Source organism: Lithobates pipiens, unplaced genomic scaffold (genome assembly GCF_037356315.1).
Source record: "Lithobates pipiens isolate NorthernLeopardFrog02 unplaced genomic scaffold, aLitPip1_a1.2 Scaffold_10, whole genome shotgun sequence".
NCBI lineage: Eukaryota > Metazoa > Chordata > Amphibia > Anura > Ranidae > Lithobates > Lithobates pipiens.
Window position 1 is genome coordinate 192,742,154 of NW_027507686.1, and position 20,897 is coordinate 192,763,050.

General features: G+C 44.2%; 1 protein-coding gene across 2 annotated transcripts in view; it reads left to right on the plus strand.

Moving 5' to 3' along the window:
- Positions 1-20,897, plus strand: part of LOC143937244 (SITS-binding protein-like) — a 136,764-nt gene that overhangs the window by 77,618 nt on the left and 38,249 nt on the right. For both annotated transcript variants that reach the window (XR_013263654.1, XM_077460793.1), the window contains exons 5-7: positions 2,608-2,802; positions 7,636-7,904; positions 17,201-17,337. Coding sequence is in view for 1 of the 2 variants with exons in the window: in XM_077460793.1 (XP_077316919.1) it covers positions 2,608-2,802; positions 7,636-7,904; positions 17,201-17,337 (601 nt within the window). In the remaining variant the exon portion in view is untranslated. The remainder of the gene's footprint in view (positions 1-2,607; positions 2,803-7,635; positions 7,905-17,200; positions 17,338-20,897) is intronic.

The window sequence follows — 20,897 nt, forward strand, 5'->3', positions numbered from 1 at the left end:
CGGGGCTGAAGGAGGGACCATGGGCGGGGCCAGGGGTGGAGCTGAAGGGGCCCCATCAGGTAGTCTGTACGGGGCCCCACGATTTCTATCAGCGGCCCTGCTCGCGCATGTTCAGTTCATCAAATCTGGCCCTCTTTGAAAAAAGTTTGGACATCCCTGGTATAAGCCATCAAATCGAGGACTCTTCCTCAATCACAGCCATGATGGGACAAAAGTGTTCACCAATCTAAACCCAAATTTCCCTTTAATTAGATTATCTGCTTTTTTTCTTTTGGAAAAACATGTTTAAGGAAGTCTTTATCGAGTAATATTTTTTCCAAACGGATAAAGTTAAGTGTAAAACTTTGAAATTAAAAAGCTTATCAGTTACACATAAACATTATAAACCTAAAAGTTTTTTGTATTGTAGGTTTAAAGGGGTTGCATTGGGCTGAATGCACAATTTTGTAATTTTCTCTGGAAGCCGGCATGAGCATAATGAAGTGGGTATGAAACAGTTATGCTGCGTACATGCGACCGGACTTTCCGGCAGAAAAGGTCAGACGAAATCATTTCATCGGATATTCCGATCGTGTGTGGGCTTCATCTGACTTTTTTCCTTTAAAATTTCTGATGGACCTAGAAATAGAACATGTTTTAAATCTTTCCGATGGAATCGATTCCTATCGGGAAAACCGTTCGTCTGTATGCTATTCTGATGGACCAAAAGCGATGCAAGGGCAGCTATTGGCTACTGACTATTGAACTTCCCTTTCTAGTCCCGTCGTACGTCATTGTGTTTGAAACAAACGGACTTTGGTGTGATCGTGTGTAGGCAAGTCCGTTCGGTTGGAACTCTGTTGGAAAGACATTGGGATTTATTTTCTGAAGTGAAAGTTCACTTAGCTTAGTGCAAAAGGTGAAGCTGTGTTTAATCGACTCACCCAGTCATGTGCAAAATTCCTATTGTTTTCCATTTCACATGTCTGGGTATTCAAAGTAAAATATTCACCTTTTTATTTCATCACCTTAGATTTATTAAAGAGGAAGTAAACCCTGATGAGTTTACTTCCTCTTTCATTCCCTGCAAAGGTAAAGCATAATGGACTACTATGCATCGCATAGTAGTCCATTATGTGTCACTTACCTGACACAGGAGCCAGCGATGTCACCGCTGTCCCCTGTAGTCCGGCGCATCCATCTTCTTGGTGGGTCTCGCCGCTCCGCCGCTGTCTTCCGGCGAAGCCGCGATGACGTCACTCCCGCGCATGCGCATGGGAGCCGACCACGCACGGCATATTCGCTGTCGACGGTGCAGCGCTCAGTGCGCCTGCGCGCCGCTGTCTTAGGCGCATGCGCCGTAGACAGCGGTGCCTGTCTTTTGGCAAATATCTCCTAAACTGTGTAGGTTTAGGAGATATTTCTTGGACCTACAGGTAAGCCTTAATCTAGGCTTACCTGTAGGTCAAAGTGTGTTGTAAGGGTTTACAACCACTTTAAGCTAAGTCATCATGCTCTGTTCCTTAGGTAAGCAACCCAATTAACCCCATCCGGGACTCTCCTCCTGATTGGCTTGGACTTAGTAGCGACAGTAAAATACAAAAACGAGACTCTACAATCACTTTAAAAACAACATTTCTTTCAGTACAGGTTACCGTTCAGCAAGGGAGGGATAAGTATTAATGCTTTTCAATGGCCTCGTTTACATGGGCATACTTAAAGTGGATGTAAACCCACTCTCATCCTTTCTAAACTACTGCAATATTGGTTATCTAGAAGGATATACATGCCTCCTGCATGTATCTTTACCTGTCAAATGTCTCCCCTTTGTCTGCTATGACACCCGAAAAACTGAAGATTTTGTGGGTGGGTCTGATTTCCAGGGCTCAGTAGGCGGAGTCGTGATGTCAGTAGACTCTCCGACCACCTCTACACTCCCCTTATCACCATACATTTTCTCCTGTGTATTTCTTACACTGAACTTCTGCTATGATCACTAACATCCAGTCAAAACCCAGAAAAGTCACCACATGACTTCAGCATGCCAAATCATGCTGAGGTGTGGAACAGCCAATCCTGGCAGAGCAGCAGAAGAAAGGAGTGGGAGGGTATTAAAAAATAATGCTTGTCTCTTAGGCCAGTGCACGAGATATGTAAATCACCTGTCACTCACAACAAGGGGGAGCATTTGACAAAGTTTTTCTCTGTTTGTCAAGATTTATCTCACTGAACAATAAAAGAGGATTGCTCAGAGCTGGATTAACTTTCTGTGGCAAGACTGGACTCAAATGATAGGAAATCTTATACTCTACATCATGACATCAAAAAAAAAAAAATATATATATATATATATATATATATATATATATATATATATATATATATATATATATATATATATATATATATATATATATATATATATATATATATATATATATATATATATATTTTTTTTTTTTTTTTTTTTTTTTCGGGTTTACATCCACTTTAAGTATTCAGTTTTTTCTTAGGGAGCAGTTAAGTGTATTTTCTTACAGAAGCAACAAGGTGCTTTTAATATAAGGTAAATATTTAATTAGACAACTGTCGTTAGTATAAGTTATTTTAATGTTTCCTTCTTTATAGGACCATATACATAATACAGACCAAGCAGGAGAGACTCACAGACATCGCAGGGATCCATATACCCTTAAGCACCTCAATCTCTCAGTAACTACATCCCCATATGCAAGTTTTGACTGTGAGGAACTTCAAGATTATCTGCATAAGGGACAGGAAAATTACTGGCTCAGTCTCCCTTCAAAATTAGATGGATCAATGGTATGGTATGGTATAGTATGGTTGAATTTTTAACATTGATAAACTCTTCAATTCCACTAGTTTTTTTTTCCAGCCAGAAAACACCCTTGCCAAAAATGCTGACAAAAGCCTGTGTTTGCCTGGACACATAGGATAGCATGCTGGGCAGTTTACTGGCTGTAGAAAAAAACACCTGAAGCCAAAAACAGCAGCTGTAAAAATGCCCAGTGTGCATGGGGCCTTATAGTGGTTGTAAACTCTCCCCCACAACGTTGTCCCATGTAAATCAGCAAAAAAAAACCTAATGAACACTGCTTGTAGATATCTCCTTACTTGCTTAGTATTGTAATCCTTTTTGTTCTTTAGAATGACGTCACTGAGCATGCCCAGATCTCCCCTGATTTATGGCACACTCTCTATGTGCTTGTCTATCTGTTATCAGGACTTTCTACAGCACACCAATAAAATCCCAGGAGACTTCATAATCACTCAGAGCTTCCTCCTACACCCCATGTAACCATGTGATATCACATGCAGTATAAACCTGGCCATTACTGCAGTCTTATAAGCTGAAGCTGATAAGACTGACAAAGGCAAACATTAGACAATTGGCACAAGTAAATACTATGAAATAAAACAAGTCAGCTATGAACAGGGAAGCAGGGTTGCCATAGAAATGTTGGATTGAGAAGGAGGCTTGGTTAACAGTACAGGAAGTGCTCAATGTAAGGGCGGAAATACACTCCACTGTGGACTCAGAAAACAATACTTAAGATGGCGCTGCCTAACCCCTGAAAACACGTTTTTTTAAAGTTTCTTTAAACAGTAATATGCAATTTCGGCTGGATTACAGTGGCTATAGTTTGATAATTACTTATTATAATGGACTAAATGAAAAGAAACATAGTGGGAGAGTTTACTTCCTCTTTAAAATGACCACCTCTGTTGTTCTAATACTGTGGGAAGAATAAAGGTCTAATCTATGTAAGCAACCCTACTGAATAACACTCCCATGCATGCTGTGTATATGTAGGCCTGGTCATAGAGTATAATATGTTCACTTGCAGATCACTATACAGAGCCAGGATGGCCAATATGTTACCAGTCCCTGCAATTAATTTACAAACAGTAGACATTTTTCTGAAGATGCTAGGCGTGCCAGCTGACTTAAAGTATTACTAAACCCAGGACCCTACATTCACAATATATGGTTTCTCATAGTACACAGAACATAGAAATGCAATTGTTTTATTTTAATATAAACTGCCTTTTCTCATTAGCAGTTAGATCAGTCTTGTGACTTCTATCAGTGTCCAGCCGACAACTGATTAAGGCTTGTATACCCTTGTACACAAGGTCGGACATTCTGAAAACCAAATCCGTTGGATTTTGTCAGACGGATTTTGTCCGAAACTGTTGCATACACACGGTTGGACAAAGTTGTCGGAAAATCCGATTGTACATAACGTGATGACGTTATTTCGTTAGGACTGGACTACTTTCAGGCTAGTAGCCAATAGCTTTGGTCTAGGAATTTGATCTGAGCATGCGTGGCACTTTGTCCGTCGGAGTAGGCTACACATGATCGGAGTATGTCCGATCAGAGTGTCATAGGATGCGCACGGGTAAAGTGCTCTGGCGCACAGCTGTGTGCAATAGGAATAAACTAAAGCACACAAGCACACACACACAGGGTGTGACCCCTCGCTGACCTATAAAGGAAGTGAGGTCATCCAAACACACTGCTGGTTTGTCTTCAGCTTCCTGTGTTTCCCATGTCTGTTCCTGTGATCTATATTACCCGTTGTGACCCGGATTGCCTCATCGACTTCGCTGATCTTCTCCTGACCCGACCTCTGGCTTGACCTTGGACTCCCGCTTTCTGAATGTGTTTGACCCTCAGCCTGCATCTGGACTTACCTACTATCTCCTGTGTTCGACCCCCGGCTTGTCTTAGATTATCCTTCTGTCTCAGCGTTCCTGGTACTTGTTGTCTTCTGATCTGGACTGTGTTTTACCCCTGGCCTGTCTCCTGGATTCTGCCTTAACCTTACGGACTTGCTACCATTGCTTCTGGACCTTCCCACGGGACATCACCTTTCAGCTCTGCTCAAGCTACCTGCTGATCTACTAGCAAGTGACTGTCCTACTGGTAGCTTGTGCCTCTTGGTGCAACCACCCCCTGTGCCACCTTCAGGGGTAGTCTGCGCCGAGTCGCAACAGCGACCGCTCTCTGCATCTTGGCCTCGGTGAGTACATTTATATGATACGGAGCATGTTTTCGGAATATTTTATAGACAAGTTGGAAAACTTGGTCCGTCAGATATTCTGACGGAAACAGTCCGATGGAGACCACACACAGTCAGATTATCCGACAAAACGGTCCGATAGGACACATTCCGTCGGAATCTCCGACCGTGTGTACAAGGGCTAAGAGGAGTTTTCATTCTCCTCTGACTGTCCTATGACACTGCATGACCCCTAACTTTCTGTCTGGACAGTGCTGATTGGCCCTGTGCTGATCACATGTATCCCCCCCCCCCCCAACAAAAACAAAAATACACACTTTCTAGTAATACATACCAAACTGAGAATGTGCAGAGGCTCTGTTCTATCAGCAAATGAATTGGGGATAGTAAAAGAAGGGGAAGATCAGAGAAGACAGGATCAAACATACTTTTTGCACAATGTGGAGGATTAACCCCTTAGGGTTCCATAGTGAATATATCATACCTCCCAACTTTTTGAGATGGGAACGAGGGACACCTATTATAAAAAGTATGTAGGCATAGGACACACCCCCTGCAATGCCCCCTTAAAGGAGAATTGTACAAATAAAAAAATCAGTTAAACCCATAAGTGCTTTTTTTAACCACTACTATTGTTTTTACTGCCTTTTGAAATTTACAAATGCAGCAAGTTAGTAATTGGATGAAAGTTTTAGCACTGGGAAATACTTTTTGAAAGATGAAAAGTATATTTTATATACAACTATATAGATCAGACCAAAATGAGGGACAGATGAGAAGGAAAAAGGGACAGAGGGACTTTGTTCCAAATCAGGGACATTCCTTCGAAATCAGGGACAGTTGGAAGCTGGGTAATAACAAGCATGCTTTATTGCATATACAGACTGATTTTACTGTTTTGCCTACTTTTCTGGTCCAGTAGAGGCCTAAACAAGAGAAACTTACAGTAGATGTGAGATTAGGTTTTTATGTTTAACCACTTGCCGACCACCCAACGTTACACTGTGGAAAGGTGGCTCGGCTCCGCAAAATAACGTACAGGTTAGTCATTTTGTGCACTAGTCTGTGTGGGGACGCGGTGTGCGCCAATTGCCCAGTGGGGGAGCCAATCAGCAGTGTCCACCGGCCGCCCGCAATTGTTTCTCACAGAGACAGAATGTGGATCTGCCAATGTAAACATGGCAGATATCCATTCTGACAGGGAATGACACAGGATTTTGGCTTTCTACTATGCAGGAAGACGGATCTCTGTGTTGTCCCAGTCAGACCGTCACCCATACAGTCAGTAAACACAACCAAAAAATACTACAGTGCTGACACTTTTTATAGTGATAAAATGTCATATACCAGGTAAAAAAAAGGTATTGAAAGATACTTACTCCCAGAGGTATAGGAATAAAAATGTAAATTCGTAGAAAATGGTTGACACTGTGGTGCTGGCGAGGATGCTTTCATGTGTGGGCTGGAAATCCACAATCTGAAAAATAGGAAGGGAAGAAACCGCCAAACCGTCATAGTGTAACACAATTTATTAAGTAATCTACTATAAAACAAATAGAACTCCCAAGCGGGTGAGGGGGAGAGAGAGAATGACAGTCTGCAGTGGATTGTAATGAGCTGGTGGAGAAGAAAGCCGGCTGTGGTGGGGAGCAAGATAAGCCTAGAGACCGGCGTCAGGCATCGGGACGCGTTTTGGACGCTTAACCACGCCTCCTTCATCAGGCTGATGAAGTAGGTGTGGTTAAGCTTCCAAAACGCATCCTGATTGACTCACAGTTGGGATCCACCCACATGCCTGGACCGGAAACCCGGCTCAACCTGAGTCCGCTGCTCCTGCAGTTCTCTGCTCAGGGAGCTGTGAGAACTGAGCGATCAGCTGTGTTAGATCGCTCGGTTCTCAGTGTTAGAGCTGGCAGTGGTCAGGTACAGCATCTGCCCAATGCTGCATCCAGCTAGGTAAGTATGATTAAAAAAAAAAAATCCCATACTTCTCTTTTATTATATAAGGACCTTCCACTATATAAGACCAGATAGGCTAATAGGGGGGTACCTGATAAATTTGACAAGGTGTGGGAGGATGTGTGGCTTCTCCGCTTACGGTGTCAGATTGAATTGTAAGGTTTTCCATGATTTGGTCAAGCTAGTTTTTGCATTATTGCCTCCTACAGGAGAGGTCTGATCTCTAGAATTTGTTAGTCCCATTGCTGACCACTATCTTGACAAAGAGGGGGCCAGCGTGGAATGTTTTGCTCACATAAATAACGTGATGTTGTAGAGAGGTCCTTTTCTCCAGATGTCATATTGTGGGACACTTGCTGTATTAATCACAGGCATTTTTCTTTGTTTTTGATTGTACTGCAGCTTGTTATTTTGTGCCTGCAGTCGCAGTTTTTTGTAATTTTGTATTATGTTTTGGTATTTTATTTGGCATCTATATGCAAAATCTTTCAATAAAAAGAAAAAAAAAAAGGTATAAAGTTTTTATTTCTATTTTGCTTGTGTCAAGTGACCACATGTAGTCAATGCCTACCAGGGATAGAATGGTCTGTATGTATAAAAACGTAAACATTTGACCAAAGCCTTTTTTCTACTTTTCTTCTCATAGGCACCAATTCTGACAAGATGGAAAGGCCAGTTTTCGGTGAGATTGAATATAAGCAACAATGGCGCTGCTACATGGTACTTGAATAGTGTAAAAAGGTTGATCAACAAACTTGGTCCTAAATACATCATGTTTGAAGGGGTAGGAGGCAACACATTTCTAGAACAATCCATTCAACCTCCAAGAGGCTTTGAGGCTGACCGATATACAGAAATGTTAGTTGGAGCAGTGACAAATTTGGGAAATTCTGCAATAGTTACAGCTTGTACAAGGTAAAGTAACCTCATTCTCCATATATACTCATACCTAACTATAGAAATTATCTTGATGTTTTTTAAATTTTATGCTATTTATGTGTTATAAACCATTTTTAATAGCTTTGGTTAAATCATGAATACATAGTTACATAGTAGGTGAGGTTGAAAAAAGACACAAGTCCGTCAAGTCCAACCTATGTGCGTGATTATATGTCAGTATTATATTGTATATCCCTGTATGTTGCGGTCCTTCAGGTGTTTATCTAATAGTTTCTTAAAACTAACGATGCTCCCCGCTGAGACCACCACTTGTGGAAGGGAATTCCACATCCTTGCCGCTCTTACAGTAAAGAACCCTCTACATAGTTTAAGGTTAAACCTCTTTTCTTCTAATTTTAATGAGTGGCCATGTGTCTTGTTAAACTCCCTTTTGCGAAAATGTTTTATCCCTATTGTGGGGTCACCAGTATGGTTTTTGTATATTGAAAAAGTCACATGTCTAGTGATGAAACTAGTTGGAAGGAGAAGCCTGTGATGTTACCAGCAGTGTTTTGTGTGCACTGTCGGCATATGAGGAGATCCCAGCGTTATGCTGTATGCAACTGATCATTTCATATGCAATCTATCTTGCAGGGAAGCGTGAGTGAGGTTCACCCTAACTAAATAGGGGTCACTTTGTTATAATATCTGCGCAATGGTCTTGTTCCTTGTTTTTCATGTTATGGAGGCTTGCTGAAATTTGGAAATTCATCCATGGGTATCAGCAGTGAAATCTCTGAATGAAACTTCTGTTACTCAGAAGACTCATTAAGGCTTGATTATCTAGTCCCACTTATGTGAATTTATTGGCAGAGACTTTGGTTTGTACACAGTGGAATGTGATATTCTTTTACTTGTGGCAAAAGTTTGCTTTGTTACACAGAAGGAATTTCATATATTTCTTATATTTTGTATGGTTCACTATATGTTCATAATTATTCACTTAATTTGGTGGTACACTGTGCAATATTAGTAGGTTAATATTACCGCAATTATTAATTTAAAACATGTATATTGAAATCATATCCCCTCTCAGGCATCTCTTCTCTAGAGAGAATAAGTTCAGTGCTCGCAACCTTTCCTCATAACTAATATCCTCCAGACCCTTTATTAGCTTTGTTGCCCTTCTTTGTACTCCCTCAATTTCCAGTACATCCTTCCTGAGGACTGGTGCCCAGAACTGGACAGCATACTCTAGGTGTGGCCAGACCAGAGTCTTGTAGAGTGGGAGAATTATTGTTTTATCTCTGGAGTTGATCCCCTTTTTAATACATGCCAATATTCTGTTTGCTTTGTTAGCAGCAGCTTGGCATTGCAAGACATTGCTGAGCCATCTATCTATCTATCATCTACTAGGACCCTCAGGTCCTTTTCCATCCTAGATTCTCCCAGAGGGTCTCCCCCCAGTGTATAGATTGCATTTATATTTTTGCCACCCAAATGCATTATTTAAAATTTTTCTACATTTAACCTCATTTGCCATGTAGTTGCCCACCCCATTTGTTCAGATCTTTTTGCAAGGTTTCCACATCCTGCGGAGAAGTTATTGCCCTGCTAACTTAGTATTGTCCGCAGATACAGAGATTGAACGGTTAGCCCCATCCTCCAGGTTGTCTATGAACAAATTAAATAAGACTGGTCCAAGCACAGAACACTGGGACCCCCACTACCCACCCCTGACTATTCCGAGTACTCCCCAGTTATCACCACCCTCTGAACTCGCCCTTGTAGCCAGCTTTCAATCCATGTACTTACCCTATGGTCCATGCTAACGGACCTTATTTTGTACAGTAGACGTTTATGGGGAACTGTGTCAAATGCTTTTGCAAAATCCAGATACACCATGTCTACGGGCCTTCCTTTATCTAGATAGCAACTCACCTCCTCATAGAAGGTTAGTAGATTGGTTTGGCAAGAATGATTCTTCATGAATCAGTGCAGATTACTGCTAATGATACCGTTCTCATTACTAAAATCTTGTATATAGTCCCTTATCATCCCATCCAAGAGTTTACATACTAAATACATTATGACATTTTTTTCGAAAATACTCTCAAACAGGTTGCTACCATATATACCAAATTTAATCCATTTTGACCAGGTAGGGTTCGTTCCACAATGGGAAGCTAGAGATAATACGGTCCGAGTTCTCAATTTAATCCATGCGGTACGTGTACAGGGAGGGCCCTTGCTTATGTTGTCAACAGACGCGGAGAAGGCCTTTGACAGGGTGGCCTGGCATTTTATGCAGGCCACCCTGGAACATATAGGTCTCGGCCCCAACATGATGAGCTGGGTAATGTCGCTTTACTCCACGCCATCGGCAGCGGTACGGGTGAACGAGTGGTGCTCGGATTCTTTCCCCATCACTAATGGGACGAGGCAGGGGTGCCCTCTGTCTCCCCTAATTTTTATTCTGACACTGGAACCACTTATGTGTCACGTTCGGAATGACCCAAATATTACTGGCATATCCAAACCCTCGGCGCACCACAAAATTGCGGCGTACACTGACGATCGAATTTTTTCCGTCTCCAATCCACACATTTCGCTTCCCAATATACTAGCGGCTCTCCAGCGATACGGCAGCCTATCAAATTATAAAATCAATTGCGCCAAGTCGGCTGTATTGAATATATCGGTCCCGGATGGTGAAGCCAAGAGGCTACGCTCCGCTTTTCCATTCTACTGGGCTGAAAAATCTATACATTACCTGGGCGTTGACATCGCAGCGGATTTGGCACAATTGTACCCGCTTAATTTTGTCCCTCTCTTGAATAGACTGAAATCTGATTTGGGAAACTGGCATGCTTTAACCCTGACCTCGTTAGGGCACTGTAATGCATTCAAAATGACAGCCCTGTCGCGGATCTTATACTTGTTCCAGACATTACCGATCCGGTTACCCCCAATTTTTTTCAGACAACTGCAGGTGTTGCTCCGGGACTTTATTTGGGCGTGAAAACCGCCCAGAGCCCGTTTGCAATTGCTTGCCAGACCAAAGGACAGGGGGGGTCTGGGTCTCCCCGATCTGAGACAATACTACAGAGCGACTCTGCTAGTGAGAGTCTTTGATTGGCACTGTAATGGTCCACACAAACAGTGGGTGGATATGGAGATTGAGGATGGATCCATTCCCTTATTGACCTCCCCGTGGCTCCTGTCCTCCCTACCAAAAGACCTCAGAGATCACCCCGTGGTGGGAGCTACGTTGAATGTTGTGCGGAGGTTGTTCCACTGCACATGCATTGCTCCCCTGCCTTCACCAATGACTCTGGTTATAGGTAATCCAGACTTTCCACCGGGATTTACCAATAAGAAACGACGACAGTTGACTGTGGTGGGGAAACAGTGTCTGGGAGAGGTGTGGCTCTCGGGGGGGCTCCCGACCACGCAAACTGTCGCCGAGCTTTCTGACCCTCCGCTTGACTTGTTTAGTGCCTATCAACTTCGTCACTTTCTTCTGGCCATACAAAGGGGCCCCTACACTCCTAGAGACCTAACGCCCTATGAATCTATCTGTCACAAAAGGGAACCTGTGCGACACACCCTCTCCCTCCTGTACAACTTATTGAGTGGTCAGGAGGAGGAATCGACCCCACCATTTATCCACCAATGGGAGAGGGACTTAGGCATCACATTTACCCCACAACAGATAGGGAAGATCCTGACCTTAGTACATAAAGCTTCCATCGCAAACCAATATCAAGAATCGGGATACAAGATAGTCTCACGCTGGTATAGAGTCCCATACATTCTGAATAAAATGAATAGATCGATCCCAGATATTTGTTGGAGGTGCAATTCAGATACGGGGACCATGGGCCACATTTTTTGGGCATGCCCGGCATTGAAGAACTTTTGGGTGGAGGTGACTGGGACCATAAAGACCCTCACAAATGTAGATATCGCAGACAACCCAGCGGCGTGCCTTCTACACTTGACCGAATGGCCTGTTCGAAAATACAAAAAACCCTTACGATGCAACTCTTGAATGCCGCCCAGGCCTGCATTCCCACACTGTGGAGGCAGCCCCAGCCCCCATCAAAGGTGCTGTGGTATTCCAAAGTCAATCATATTCTCCGGATGGAAGAATTGACCGCCACCCTTCACAACACTGAAGAGGCATTTAGTGATAAGTGGAGGCCCTGGAGGTATTTTACTGGTACTCGAGACTACATTCGGGAGGTGAGCAGCGCCCCTGTCCCAGAAAATCACTGAACATCTAACGTTTACCTACGTAGGCCATGTCTGTCCTGGCTGGCATTCCCCCCCTCCCTTTTTGTCTTTATTTTTCTTACTTCCCCGCCTGCCACCCCCCCCCCCCCCCTCTCCGTCTTTTCACTGTCCTCTCTCCCTATCCTCCCTTTTGACTATGCCTTGTCTCCTTACTAGCCTTCGGGACCCAGAAGAACCCTAGGGTTCTGTACACAACCGGCTCATATTTTACTCTGGTTCACATAGGTCATGATGAGCTGGCTCTCTGGGGTCCCAGTTGTCCTCCATGATTACACTTGTTCGATCGGAGCTGCACTAGTTATACTTTACTACATGTCGGAGGTGGGGTTTCTCTCTTTTTTGCATAAAACTGTAGAACTCCCCACTGAGAACCCAGAGTTATTTGGTTGCCTATTTTTTGTTACCATGTACTTGTGACCCTGGGTCATGCTGTACGGTTGACTGTTATATTTATGTTGTTCTACTTATACTTAACCACTTAACAACCGCCCATTCCCGATTAACGGCTTCAGGGCGGTTGTTTAACTCTGAGAGGCCGTTAATTAACGGCCTCCCAGAATTCTGCTCTCGCGCGCCCCCTGGGGCGCGCACACGAGAGCATCCGTGACCGCTGGGTCCAGTGGACCCGGCGCATCACGAATCACGGTAAACGGCCGCTCATCGCGGCCGTTTACCACGTGATCGCTCCGTCAAATGACGGAGTGATCACTTGTAAACAAGCCGGCGTCATGTTATGACGCCGGTTCCTCCCTCCCCTCTCTGTACCGATCGGTACAGCGGAGGGGGAAGAGATCGGTGTCAGCAGCGATGTGGGCTGCATCTGCAGTGCCCACATCGCTGCTCACCGAAAATTAACCCCTCAATTCCCTGCAAATACTCTGCATTACTCTGCAATTCCCTGCAAATACTCTGCATTACTCTGCAATTCCCTGCAAATACTCTGCATTACTCTGCAATTCCCTGCAAATACTCTGCATTACTCTGCAATTCCCTGCAAATACTCTGCATTACTCTGCAATTCCCTGCAAATACTCTGCAATGCCCTGCAAATACTCTGCAATGCCCTGCAAATACTCTGCATTGCCCTGCAACACTCTGCATTGCCCTGCAACACTCTGCATTGCCCTGCAACACTCTGCATTGCCCTGCAACACTCAGCAATGCCCTGCAACACTCCGCAATGCCCTGCAACACTCCGCAATGCCCTGCAACACTCCGCAATGCCCTGCAACACTCCGCAACGCTCTGCAATACCCTGCAACACTCTGCAACACTCTGCAACACCCGCCAATACCCTGCAACACTCTGCAATGCTCTGCAACCCCCGCCGATACCCTGCAACACTCTGCAATGCTCTGAAACCCCCGCCGATACCCTGCAACACTCTGCAATGCTCTGCAACCCCCGCCGATACCCTGCAACACTCTGCAATGCTCTGCAACACCCGCCAATACCCTGCAACACTCTGCAATGCTCTGCAACACCCGCCAATACCCTGCAATGCTCTGCAACGCAGTACTCTGCAACACCATGCTCTGAGATACCCAGCCATAGTCGGTGATACCCTGCAATACCCAGCCATAGACATCTCCCGCCGCCCTCCGCCCTCCGGTGCTTCTACCGAATCGCTAATACGATCAAAGCCAGAATCTTTTTTTTTTTCAGGCTTCCCAGCTTAGAGGTGAGATGTGGGTCTTATTGACCCCACATCTCACTGTAAAGAGGACCTGTCATGCCATATTCCTATTACAAGGGATGTTTACATTCCTTGTAATAGGAATAAAAGTGATCAAAAAAATTATTTTTGGGGAAAAAAATGTCAAACTAAAATAAATAAAGTAAAATGAACAATAAAAAAAAATGTTTTTTTAAAAGCGCCCCTGTCCCCATGTGCTCGCATGCAGAAGCGAACGCATGCGTAAGTCCCGCCCACATATGAAAACGGTGTTCAAACCACACATGTGAGGTATCGCTGCGAACGTTAGAGCGAGAGAAATAATTCTAGCCCTAGACCTCCTCTGTAACTCAAAACATATAACCAGTAAAAAAAATGTAAATCGTCGCCTATGGGGATTTTTAAGTAGCGACGTTTGCCGCCATTCCACGAGCGTGTGCAATTTTGAAGAGTGACATATTAGGTATCTATTTACTCAGCGTAACTTCATCTTTCACATTATGCAAAAATTGGGCTAACTTTACTGTGTTTTTTTTTTTTTAAGCACAAAACAGTTTTTTTTCCAAAAAAAAGCATTCGAAAAATTACTGCGCAAATACCGTGCGAGATAAAAAGTTGCAAAGACCACCATTGTATTCTCCAGGGTGTTTGCTAAAAAAACATATATAATGTTTTGGAGTTCTATGTAATTTTCTAGCAAATAAATGATGATTTTTACATGTAGGAGAGAAATGTCAGAATTGTCCTGGGTGCTCCAGAACACCTGATGGCGCTCCATGCATGTTGGGCCTCTGTATGTGGCCACGCTGTGTAAAAGTCTCACACATGTGGTATCACCATACTCGGGAGTAATAGCAGAATGTGTTTTGGGGTGTAATTTGTGGTATGCATATGCTGTGTGTGAGAAATAACCTGATAATATGACAATTTTGTGAAAAAAAAAAAAAAAGTAAAAAGAATCTTGATTTTGCAAAGAATTGTGGGAAAAAATGACAACTTCAAAAAACTCATCATGCCTCTTACTAAATACCTTGGAATGTCTTCTTTCCAAAAAGGGGTCATTTGGGGGGTATTTGTACTTTTCTGGCATGTTGGGGTCTCAAGAATTGAAATAGGCCGTCAGTACTTCAGGTGTGATAAATTTTCAGATATTGGCACCATAGCTTGTGGACTCTATAACTTTCACAAAGACCAAATAATATCCACCAATTTGTACTTATTTTTACCAAAGATATGTAGTAGTATAAATTTTGGCCCAAATTTATGAAGAAAAAATTACTAATCTGCTAAATTTTCTAACAGAAACAAAGAAAAATTCGTTTTTTTACAGAATTTTCGGTATTTTTTCTTTTATAGCACAAAAAATAAAAAACCCAGCGGTGATTAAATACCACCAAAAGAAAGCTCTATTTGTGTGAAAAAAAGGACAAAAATTTCATATAGGTCCAGTGTTGCATGACTGAGTAATTGTCATTCAAAATGCGAGAGCACCGAAAGCTGAAAATTGGTCTGGTTATTAAGGGTGTTTAAGTGCCCAGTGGTCAAGTGGTTAATAAAAGAATAAAAAAAAAAAAAATGAAGTGTGTATATATTGTAGCTAATAGAAGGAGTCAAAGTAAAAACATGGACAAGTATTTATTTGTTTGCCATGATTGAGTAGGTACATAGCAGACAATACATGCAATAGTGACACATAATGTAACAAATCATGTATCCAAATCATTTACATGTTAAAAGCATGAATAGAATATATAATAATATTGTCCTCAATTATAAAAAAAAATCACTATAATATAACAGTTATAATCCACAGTATTGTCTGGATCCAAAGACCAAGTAAGTATGTATGTGTTGCATCTATGTTAAGCCCGACGCGTTTCATGGGATCTATCCACTCATCAGGGGTGGATGCATGATACATCTATAAGGAGAGGTAAGTATATCAAAATCAACCATTCATGGACAAAAATTGGAAAAGAAAAAATATACATACAGGGAGGATAAAATAGTCATCCCTGTAAGACTCACATATATGCTTAGTGTGAAATGTATGAATATGGCTGTCAATCATTAGTTTCAAAAACAGATCATAACTAGTGATGGGCAAATTTGCCTATGTTTGATTTGTCACCAAATCTCTATATTCAGTTTGTCAGCTTTCCCTAAATTAGCTTCCAATTCACTAATGCCATGTCTTCTAAGGGGCATGGATTGCCTATCCTGTCCTCCATTTGATAGTGAGGGGACTTGCTTATTCTAAAACCCCCTTATTGGCCCTTCTACACTTGCTGGCCTAGTTCACTGGGAGCTCAAATCTGGCACCAGCAGGATTCTCCTTGCACCCATTGTCGCTATTCATAACTATTCAGGCTAATTAATGTGGGTTGTAAACCCACTTTAAAAAAATATATAAACTAACACCTGCAAGACAAAGGCATAATGAGTTGGTATGCATAGCATACTAGCTCATTATGTAATACTCACCTCAGATCGAAGCCCTTGCTGCGTTGCCCGTGCATAGCACCGGCCGCAACGTCACTCCTGGGGGTCACTTCCAGGTATTGTTGCTCCAGCGGTGTGATTGGCCGGAGCCACGATGACGTCACTCCCGAGCATGCGCGAGGTGATGGCACAGTCACTGAAGCAACAGCACATACGTGCCGTTGCTTCAGTTTGTGTCAGTGCCCATGCACCGATGACGTTGGCACGTGCAAATACAGGGGATATCTCCTAAACGGTGCAGGTTTAGGAGATATCCTGGGTAGCTACAAGTAAGCCTTATTATAGGCTTACCTGTAGCAAAGAGTGGTCTGTAAGGGTTTACAACCACTTTAAGGTTGTACATATAGTCCATGAAAACATGTAAAGTATCCTTTTTGGCTCAATTGGCTTGTATGTTTGGTATTGCTATACTAAATGTGATATTAGATCCTAATGATGTTACAAGGAACCCTGGGGCATCCCCTTCCCAGAATTCTTGGCACTAGTTTGGCATTAGTTTGCTGGGGCCAAGTTGGCCCATACAAACTATTTTCCTTACTAAGTAATGCAGCTGCTGTGAGCGCTATATTATACTGTATTTGCATTAGCGACATACACTGTGAAGTGTTGTTTTGGCAGTGGCTCGGAAGACTTCCCTTCTGCTGCCAGAACAAAAATGAGTCAGGCTAAAGTGCTTCTCAGCCATTAAGAGTGAGCCTTGTATTTTTATCAATGAATACAAGACTTCCACTAATTGGCGATGGAGAGGCAGACAGATGACGTAATGATCTCCATCTCCATAATATATAGTATTGCTTAAAAAATGTTAAAAATTATATATTTTGCAGTAAATGATCCCAATGTTCTCTTTTAACAGGTCCAGCTATCTGCCATTCTTCATTCAAATGAGCCCTCTGCAGTCAGACTGGAGCTATAGTGGCCTGAAAGGAATCATCCCATCTGTGCTGCACTACAGTTTGCTAGGATACAATTTTTTCATTCCAGATGCAATAGGTAATTTTTCTCAGTTCATTCAAGTTTCAGCTCATCTACCAGACACCAGTTTGAATTCTTCACATATATTGCCGTATATTGCCGTGCAGAATCTATTAGATCAGCGGTCTCCAACCTTTTTGGCACCAGGGACCAGCTGCATGAAAGAAAATTGTGCCAAGGCTTGGGGTGGGGGGCAGGGCCGTCTTTAATATTGATTGGACCCTGAGCAAAATTTTCATGCCCCCCCCCCCCTATGCATTTTTACTCTTCACCTTCTCTGAAACATAAAATAAATAGCAGCTGGACTCAAAATCAGTTTACTGAATCAGATCAGGCAGCAATTGCGATTGGATGCCAGAAGTTACAGTGTATCATTACTGCTCACTGACTGGTTGCTAGAGGTTGCAGAACACATTACAGCTCACTGGTTAGTTGCTAGAGGTTACAGCAAGTGAGTTCTGCTTGTTTTTTGGTTGCTAGAGATTACTGTGTATATGACCTCAGGGGGGCATGAGATACACATCAATGCTGCCCGGCCACCACTATTTACATATGAATGCCACCGCTATTTACATATGAATGCCACCGCTATTTACATAAGAATATTGGTAATTTACATTTAAACACAGGGTTTGCAGGTGAGTCATCTGTATACACTAATAGTGTAGAGCTGGGCAGCATTAGTAGCAGCACTTCACACTGAGATATCAGGACACAGCACAGGACTAAAACCTCAAGGGGTGAGGGAATTTAAACCAGGATAGTTGGCAAGTATGAGGCAGCTGCTCTGGGCCCCACAACAATCACAGGGCCCAGGGCAGCTGCCCCTTTTGCCCTGCCTTAAAAACGGCCCCGGTGGGGGGCCCGTGGGGGTAAGCGATTTTTCACGGGTAATTTGTCAGGGCAGTGGCTGGTGTTAGCGCTTCAATCATCCTGGCACCAGGCTTGATATGGTGTCAAGGTGATTGAAGTGCATTTTTCTGGCCCCCCCACCCCAAAGCACCTTGTCCCCATGTTGATGAGGACAAGGGCCTCTTCCCGACAACCCTGGCCGTTGGTTGTATGGGTCTGTGGGTGGGAAGCTTATCAGAATCTGGGAGCCCCCTTTAATAAGGGGGCCCCAGATTCTGGCCCCCTACCCTATGTGAATGAGTATGGGGTACAATGTACCCCTACCCATTCACCTGGGTAAAAAAGTGTACATAAAAAAACACAACACAGGTTTTTAACCACTTGCCGACCACCGCACGACGATATACGTCGGCAGAATGGCACGGGCAGGCATATGGGCGTATATATAAGTCCCTGCCTGCCCGCGGGTGGGGGGCCCGATCGGGCCCCCCCCCCGGTGCCTGCGGCGGTCGGCATTTCTTCGAGAGCGATCCGGGATGAGGGGGCGGCCATTCATTCATGGCCACCCCCTCGCGATCGCTCTCGACGAATGGAAATCCCCCGTGACATCACTTCCTCTCCTGTAATGTAAACACAGGAGAGGAAGTGATGTATTCTCTCCTCCGTGTCGGTATTTTCCGTTCCGACACGGAGGAGAGCGGATCGGTGAGTTGCACCAACACTCTACACACACAGTAGAACATGCCAGGCACACTCACACCCCCCCTTTACCCCCCGATCACCCCCCCAATTACCCCTGCCCCCCAGTCACAGTGACACCAATGTCATTTTTTTTTTTTTTTTGCATTGGTGTCATTTGTGACTGTAATAACTGTTAGGGCAGTTAGAGTTAGCCCCCTTTAGTTCTAATGTACCCCCCTAACCCCCCCAATAAAGGTTTAACCCCGTGATCACCCCCCGTCGCCAGTGTCACTAAGGCTGGGTTCACATTGCAGCGGTTTATGAGAACGAATGTGATTCGCACCGCACTGCAGTGCAAATCACATCCGATCTCTGTGCGATTCGAGTTCAGCCATTCGCCGCACCCGCCGCACCCGCCACACCCGCCGCACCCGCCGCAAATTCGAACGGGACCCTTTTTTTGGCCCGCAGCAGAATCGGATCGCATGGGTGTTCACACCATGCGATCCGAGTTTGCAGATCGCACTGCGATATGCGAACTGATCTGGGGGTGTCAGTAACATTTCACTGACACTCCCAGCAGTTCGCATAGGGCAGTGTGAACTGCCGCCGGGAGGCATGCGATGCGGGAACCCGCCGCGGATTCGCGGCGTTTCCGCATCGCTCCAGTGTGAACCCAGCCTAATAAGCGATCATTTTTCTGATCGCCGTATTAGTGTCACAGGTGACGCTAGTTAGGCAGGTAGGTATTTAGGTTCGCCGCAGCTTTTTATAGCGCCAGGGACCCCCATATACTACCGCATAAAGCCCCCTGATTGCCCCCTAGTTAACCCTTTCACCAGTGATCACCATATAACTGTTACAGGTGACGCTGGTTGGTTAGTTATTTTTTTATAGTTTCAGGGCACCCGCCATTTATTACCTAATAAAGGTTTAACCCCCTGATCACCCGGCGGGTGTCATTTGTGACTAATAACTGTTAGGGCAGTTAGGGCTAGCCCCCTTTAGTTCTAAGGTACCCCCCTAACCCCCCCAATAAAGGTTTAACCCCGTGATCACCCCCCGTCGCCAGTGTCACTAAGGCTGGGTTCAGATTGCAGCGGTTTGAGAACGGATGTGATTCGCACCGCACTGCAGTGCAAATCACATCCGATCTCTGTGCGATTCGAGTTCAGCCATTCGCCGCACCCGCCGCACCCGCCACACCCGCCGCACCCGCCGCAAATTCGCACGGGACCCTTTTTTTGGCCCGCAGCAGAATCGGATCGCATGGGTGTTCACACCATGCGATCCGAGTTTGCAGATCGCACTGCGATATGCGAACTGATCTGGGGGTGTCAGTAACATTTCACTGACACTCCCAGCAGTTCGCATAGGGCAGTGTGAACTGCCGCCGGGAGGCATGCGATGCGGGAACCCGCCGCGCATTCGTGGCGTTCCCGCATCGCTCCAGTGTGAACCCAGCCTAATAAGCGATCGTTTTTCTGATCGCTGTATTAGTGTCACAGGTGACGCTAGTTAGGCAGGTAGGTATTTAGGTTCGCCGCAGCTTTTTATAGCGCCAGGGACCCCCATATACTACCGCATAAAGCCCCCTGATTGCCCCCTAGTTAACCCTTTCACCAGTGATCACCATATAACTGTTACAGGTGACGCTGGTTGGTTAGTTATTTTTTTATAGTTTCAGGGCACCCGCCATTTATTACCTAGTCTCACTAGTGTACCCCTAAATTTAGGGGTGTCTACTTTCCAAAATGGGGTCATTTGGGGGGGGTTTGTGCCATCTTGGCATTTTATGGCCTTCAAAACTGTAACGCCCTTAGAAAGCCTGAAGGCGGTGCTTGGTTTTCGGGGCCCCGTACGCGGCTAGGCTCCCAAAAAGTCCCACATATGTGGTATCCCCGTACTCAGGAGAAGCAGCAGAATTTATTTTGGGGTGTCATTTCACATATGCCCATGGCATGCGTGAGCAATATATCATTTAGTGACAACTTTGTGAAAAAAAAAAAAAAAAAAAAAGTTTGTAATTTTCCCGCAACTTGTGG